The 7,500-nt window shown below is 42.4% G+C and overlaps 1 protein-coding gene across 2 annotated transcripts in view; it reads right to left on the bottom strand.

Moving 5' to 3' along the window:
* frmpd1b (FERM and PDZ domain containing 1b) overlaps positions 1–7,500 on the bottom strand; it is a 28,608-nt gene that overhangs the window by 16,248 nt on the left and 4,860 nt on the right. For both annotated transcript variants that reach the window (XM_046031541.1, XM_046031542.1), the window contains exons 2-3: positions 3,816–3,966; positions 715–825 (exon numbers count right to left, since the gene is read on the bottom strand). In XM_046031541.1, coding sequence (XP_045887497.1) covers positions 715–821 — 107 coding nt within the window. In that variant the 5' untranslated portion in view covers positions 822–825; positions 3,816–3,966. The remainder of the gene's footprint in view (positions 1–714; positions 826–3,815; positions 3,967–7,500) is intronic.

Here is a 7,500-nt window from a genome sequence, read left to right as displayed (position 1 = left end):
TTGTTTTTTTTAACTATATAAGTTGTTTTATTTGTTATTGATGCAGTGGTTTGTGTGGACATTTTCTGCTGCTGTCGGCTTTGTGGTTTCCCATCACAATCTACTCTATTTTCTCACTCATCACACTTTGACATGAGATATAGAGCAAATGTTTCTGGTTAATCAAAAAGGATCTCCCTCTTTAAAAATACATCCTGAACAAGCCTGAGCCTGTCGGTGGCAAAAACAAGCACTTTAGTGGACATAATTTGACTTTGCGCAATTGCCAGCAAGGATTACGTTACAATGTTGTCCCAATTTGTCACATAGACACAAAAACATGGGAAAATAGGGTTGAAAAATACCTACATTACCCTTTAAACAGCTGAAGTGACTCATGATGTGTTAGTATTCATGTAGGAATGTCACCACGTAACAATTTCTTCCCTGTTCCTGGGTAGTAAGTCTTATTCCCTAATTGCTTATACCTCAAAAGGTTAGGAAAAAAAAAACAAAAAACTTTTTCTGACTTTATGTGAAGAAAAAGACACAAATTCACCCATTTTCTCATTGGAAATTTGAATCATTTTCTATACTTTTAAGGCATAAACAATTAGGGAATAACACTTACTATCCAGGAACAAAATTTGTGTTACATAGTGGGTTTAACAATTCACTGACGACAAGTGGGTGCAGAAACAGCCCTGAGCCCTATGACCTATGCTCATTCTGTACCTGCTAAGTGACTCTCGGGTGCGACGTATTATTGTTCCCACCACCTGCTGCACCCGACTGGCCCTCCGAGCTGGAGACCTACTCCTACATCGCTCCTTCTCCTCCATTTATCTAAAGAGACAAAGTGAGAGAAGGACATGAGTTACAGACATAATAATGGCAACAAGCAAAGCACAGAGAGAAAAGGAGACGTGAAAAAAAAAAGATGAAAGGATTCGGAGGGAGAAAATAAGTTAGACACTGTTAAGAGTTTAGCTATGTCTTGTTGGACTGTGCATTCAGCGGCAGCTAAATTTGGATCTCGTCTGCTCTCTGTTTTTATATTCAGAGCGTGTAGCCTGCCTTGAATACGATGAATAATCAGATATGTGAACTGAGAGCAAGAGAGAAAAAGAGAGGGGTGGAGCATAGGCAGCATGAACAACAACACATGTCACACACATTCAACAACTGCGCCATCACACAATAACAGGATTCACAAAGAGTTCACTATAAATATGCTACAATCTGCTTGTTCACTACAACTCTGCAGCTGTGCCGTTTCTGCTTAGCTTGCCTTTTAAACAGGGGAGTGTTCGGGACATAATGAAGGATGGAGGGTCGAACCCCAGGGAGGCAAAGCTGGTCAGCACTGAATCCTGACCAAATCTCAAGACTTCCACTGTATTTTGTTTCTGTCAGCCAATCAATATGCTGGCGTTGAACTTTCAAGGCCTCTGATAATTCCCTGACAGGGTTTATAATCTATTGCTGAAAATAGATAAAGTAAATATACTCTACACGGGGTGCTGTACATGTTTCTTTTGTGTTAGATAAAGATCTTACAGGGCAGGCATGTGTTTCAGATTATTCTCAGTATTTGAAGTAGTTGTACATTGTTATTCCTTTGTGACATTACGGTAAAACAAGTTCTCGTTGTGTTTTGTTTTCAGCAGATACCGTTTTCCTGTTGTGTTGGGATGTACTTCACTGTATTGCAGGGATTTTCAAGGGCTGAGACTGTGGGCCTCCCCTCAGACAAAGCTTGAGAAAATTCTTGGATGTCTATGGGATTATGATTATGTTATTTGATCTAATAGACACACAACAATTGAGCCAAGATATCCTAACTTCAGACTATACCAAATACATTAAAAAAAGGTCTGTCCTAAGGCGTTTATTAGTTTCTACTACTACCACTAAAGTTTCTACTAAAACTACTGTATCTCTGAACTCTTTCTTTAACCCAATCACACACCCAGGCAATTCTGTGTGATTTCATTTTGATAACTAATGCTATATTGTTTCACTTCCATTCACTGAGCCTCCCATGAAATTGTTTGAAGCCCCTTGGGAAGGCCTGCCTCACACTTTGAAAACCTCTGCTGTGTTGCACTGTTTGACCCCATGTGGGAAAGAAAAGGGAGGGAAACTTTGGCAGGGATAGGGAAAGAGTAGCGACTTAGACCTGATCAATATGGCTAACGATGATGAATGTGCTCCTGAAACCTAATGATCCATACCTTGGTCTCTGCAACCAGCTGCGGAGAGCTTAGTTTGATCAGCTCTCTGAAATATGTAGAAAACTTCTGCATGTCAAGACTTTTGTGTAGATTTTAAAAGAAGCACAACAGGCTATTTGTGGCACTTGTATGGAGAATTAAAAAAAAGGCCTTTGTCCAATAAATGAGGGGAGTAAAGTCATTCCAGAGCAACTGCCTCACTGTACTTTAGGTTTTGACTGCATTGCAATCAATAGAGGATGTTAAGCAGTGCTGCTGTGGGTAAAGTCTTATTAACAAGATAAAATACAAAATTAATTAGTCTAAAATCATCAGGATTTCAGCTTGTCTCTTGTTGACCTACGACCAGCGAGAACTAGCCTCCCTCAGTAGTACTGAGCATGCAGTGTAGGTCTGTCCTTTAAGAAGATTAGAGGCCCTCGGTCTGCAATGGTCAGGGTGTCACTTTAGCACCTCCCGCTCATCCGGATTGAGGCAGATTGACGTGGATGAGGAGGGATGAGCGCGGCTAGGTGGCTGACAGCTGATTATTGACACGCCCGTCCCGCTCCATCATTGAAGGGAGCAGAAACTGACACGTCAATCAGCAGCGTATAGATCACGAAACGTTTTGGACTGCTGACAGAGGCTTCCTTGTATGGTGTTGAATGTGGTGTTCCTTGCAGGTGCATGAACGCGCATGTGTGTGTTGTATGTGCTGTAGTGCTGCAATCTGTGCTGAGTCAGGTGGTGGCGGTTTTTGTAGTCATTCTCCTTCTTTCTCTCTTCTGTCTTTTATTTTCTCCTCTCTCTCTCTCTCTCTCTCTCTCTTTCTCTCTCTCACCCTCACTGTCCTTGCCGAGTCAGGCAGTAGTCTCAGATGACAGTCTCTCCGAGCAGCAGCAGCCAGCCATTTTTTATATAAATGCACATCCTGAGCATTTAATAAAGGGGTTTTTATGCTCACTCTTAACAATAGCAGCCCACCTTTATAACTTTCCTAAAGCAGATAGTTAAGCAGTTGTGAAGGCAAACATGCTGACTGTGTATTCCTTTACATGGTTCAAAACTTACAACGCTTACTTTTTGTATTTATTAAATATTCTACCTAAAAATATGGTATTAGGCAAGAAAAATTTATTTACATAGCACATTTCAACAGCAAGGCAATTCAAAGTGCTTTACATAAAACATGAAAGCAACAAAGGGAAATATAAATAAAAAATTTAAATTTAATTTTTAAAAGAGTTAAATAGAAAATAAAAACAGGATAAAACAGGACAGTAAAGTAAGTACAGTGCAGTTTAAGTTATTAATCTACAGCCGTAAATTTGATTTAATAAAAAGCACCGGTAAAAAGAAAAGTCTTCAGTCTTGATTTAAAAGAACTGAGAGTTTCAGTTTCCTGCAGTTTTCTGGGAGTTTGTTCCAAATATATGGTGCATTCAAACTAAGCACTGCTTCTCCACGATTAGTTTTGACTCTGGGGACATATTTATTACGTCAAAGACTGGACACGTATTCTGTCAGGACACCTACACTTTCAGGATCCACAATCTTGTCCACGTCATATTTTAAGAAAGCACATTTTTAACCAAAGACTGTGAGAGCATGACTCACCGTGATGTGGCTTGTCTCTTCAGCACTCCAGAACACAAATACCCTCTCGCCCTCTGAGACATCAGCTCTGCAGCCCCTCCAGGATTGGCTGAAAAGAGGTGGAGGGGGGTCCTTGCGATCATCAGGGCCAATCCCAATCCGGTGCAGCCACCTGTGCAGAGCAGAGTTATGCTATCAGGGAGACCTGTCAAATCCCATAAATGAGATACATAACCACACGGCCAGTTTATAATTAGAACGAAGTGTGAGGAGACTGGTTATCAAGGCTGATTAAATTGGATCAGCTCTATCTGCCGTGGACTTTTAACCTATTTATAAGTAACAGAGCTATATTCCAGTTGTTTTCAGAGTGAACACGCAAGTATGTCAAGCAAAGCAGATGTGAGACCAAACCAGCTATGTGGTTGTGGTTTTCCAAGAGGCCCCTCCTCTGCTCCCCAAGGCTCTCTCTCTCTCTCTCTCTTGCAGTCTCAGAAGCACATGGCGATGTGGAGACGAGGCACTCCATCTCCATCTGGTTGTCTAAATAAAAATTTCATAACGCCCAGTTCAGTTAACAGTTCTAACTGGGCACGCTCTAAAAGCAAAGAAGACAGCCAGTGAATCCTGATGTGGAGGAGAGCGAAATGCTGCCAGGCAGACAGATATCTTGGCCAATAACAAAAGACGATAAATCTTTCATATGAATGTCAGGACAGATATTGCTGAAGCTTTAGCTGGCCTCTGGCTTTGGGAGAAAAACACAGTTTGTTGGGAACGCTTTGTTGTGAAAAGCCCGGCTGCTGAACCAAGACAGACAGTGAATAAACATTCTTGATCTCGTTTCAGGAAACCGCCTCATGTTGCACTTGAATGTTGATCTGTGAAGTAAACTCTCACTCTCCCCGGGGGCTTTCATCTATAAGAGGGAGCCGAAATCAAGGAGTGCACGGTCCCATCTGTGCAGCTCTTCCATCGGGCCCTGTGTCCCGCACACGGAGCTCTTTCACTAGGGGCCCACGTCGTCCCAGTGAAAAGCCAGCAGAAGACCTAGACCCACACAGACTGCAGGGCACATGAATAATGCATGGGGCTAATGCAGCTAGCTAGGCCTCCGACCGCCTCCTTCTGCCACTTTGCAAACACAGGCAGCATGAAGAGCCGAGCACAGAAGAGGAGACACAGGAAAGACGTACGGGGGTTGAAGGGATGGGGAGGGGGGTGAGGGGAGGGGGCTCCGAGGGGCTGAGAAAAGGGGAAGGGATACAGAGAAGAGAATTGGCCAAGGCAAAGAAAAGTGAGAAAGGACAGGATATTGGAGGGGGGAGGAAAGGGGGAGAATTGTAGAGAGGGTGAAGAGGGCAGCGGCAAAGAAACGAGAAAGTGAAGCTGCAGGAGAAGAAAAGAAAGAACAAAAGTATCTACAGTAAAGGAGTCAATGCAGCATTTCTCCACACACTGAGTACACAAAGCCAGGCTGCAGACAGTGATGTATGGTCGGTCGTTAAATAAATAAATAAATACATAAAACAGAAGACCTGTAGCGTTGTTTCCATTTGTCATGCTGTTTTTATTTTTCCTCTTAATTACACTACTATAGAGTTTCTTAAATGAAGAGATTGTTGCCTCTTGCTAATGACGTGACAACATTTTAATTTGATCCAAGACAGTAAAGCCTGTGTGATGAGTGTCCTCCTAATCTGGTTCTGAATCAATAGCAATCGTGAATCCTGTCCTCCACTGTCCTTAAGTCCCCAGGCTGCCCTCACACACACACACATACACACACACACACACACACACACACACACACACACAGCTCATCAGCAGGCCTTGTAGCCTGCCTAGCCTTTCACTCATTCTCCCTTCTGCCCTCCTTTTAAACTCTCACCCCTCCACCAATCTTCACTATACAAAGAGAAGTGCCGTTAGGTAATGATGGCTGTCTCGATGTGTGCATCTCATTTCTTTGAGACAATAACCCTCCCCGACCACAACGCTCATTTTCCACACACAATGTCTCCTTGTCTTGGGCAAAACAGTCAGTTATTCAACCCTGTCCCTGGTATGAGCACACATGCAGTTCATAGTGGTTCTCCTCGCTCTCTCTTCTCAGGGGTTGATAGGTGGCACTGCACTGGCGCTTTCTGTGCATCCAGCTGGATAGAAAACCGCCCAATTAGCACTCCTGGGTCAGACCGGGCCATGGCGGGTCACACCAACCTGGACAGGGCCAGGTGAAGTTGCATAAGGACACAAAGTTCAGCTGCTGCTCTGCTAAATAACATAATCCAAGCTAGTGGATATGACAATCTGACTGACGGGTGGATTTCTCAGTAACAAACTTAAAATCTTATCAATCAGCAGACCGCACTAACAAATTAAGACTGGACTCGGCACGGGGGGCAATCTGTTAATGCAGTTAAAAGCACACGGCACATGTGTGCACGCACCCTACAGGCCTTAAAATGATAAGCAAGTGGAGTGTTACACCATTGGTAACCAGACCCCAGCAGAAGCCTGGTTAAGTGATTGAAAGGCAGCTTTTAAATGTAAAGCTACTGACATCTTGTCTCCCCCCCCCCCACCCACACACAAACGCACTATAAACTCCCCTTCAGCTGAATACGACACACCGGACACAGCTGCACCACATGGGGCGCGGAGTAGCAGCAGCAGGGGTTGGTTCAGCAACTCGACAATTCATTTTGGCTCACAGTCACTGCCAACAAAGTTGGAGAGCGAACTCAGCGGACATTCAGTCCAACAGCAGCACACTTGGCTGAAAATATTTTGTGTGAGAGTATCCGGATGACTTGAGGTGAAAGTGATTTAGGTTTATGTGAGGCAGCTGGATTGCTTCATATTTCATGAACGCAAAGTTTAAATGTGAGGAACAACAAGTAGAGCAGACAACAGTCTAGCAAAAGGCTGCATACAAATGAAAAACAGATGCTGTGCTATATTAATTTACATAAAGGTTAATAGACAATGTATTGAACAGGCTTCAGAAGAAAAATATCTATCTTATTATTCCCATCTAAAATAAGGGAGACATAAAAATGAGGAAAGTCACAGAATCCACCTTAAATTTCAAAGATGTGTACTATTCTATGCTGCAAATAGTTTTATGCATTTCATGATCTTTTCAAATTTAGGTTATTGTCCATCTTCACTTTACAAGCAGCTTCTACAAAAATCAGCCAATTAGAATTCTGGATAGGAATCTGATAAACTCTCACTATTGTCGTGTAAGAAATTAAATATTCTAAGGTTTGATCACTTCATTAAAGTTGTTAATATTACCCTTTATGCCTAAATAACCAGGCTCCTCAGGTGTTAAGCGACACAGGCTAATAGTGCAGTAACTCAGGGTGTGTCAACAGAAAATTATAAGGTTTCTTTTTATAAACGCCCTTTGGAGAAGTGTTTTTTATTCTGTTGATATAATCAGTATGTAGAACGCAAAATGGATCATGAGTGAAATCATTTTAAAAGAGGTATCAGTCATCTAGTCACGAATGATCAGGTGCTTTTCATTACGATGTTGGCACCACTTCGGTCCAGAATGAAATATCGCAACATCTATTGGATGGATTACCATGAAATCAGTTAGTTAGTTTTGGAAAATTCCTCTTGTGTCTGTGGCAATTGTCAGACAAATAAAAACAAAAAGACAATAAGTTAAAGACGTCAAACAGCAGAG

The sequence above is a fragment of the Micropterus dolomieu genome, linkage group LG19 (genome assembly GCF_021292245.1).
Source record: "Micropterus dolomieu isolate WLL.071019.BEF.003 ecotype Adirondacks linkage group LG19, ASM2129224v1, whole genome shotgun sequence".
NCBI lineage: Eukaryota > Metazoa > Chordata > Actinopteri > Centrarchiformes > Centrarchidae > Micropterus > Micropterus dolomieu.
Note: the sequence above shows the minus strand (reverse complement) of the source record. Positions and strands in the feature narration are given on the sequence as shown.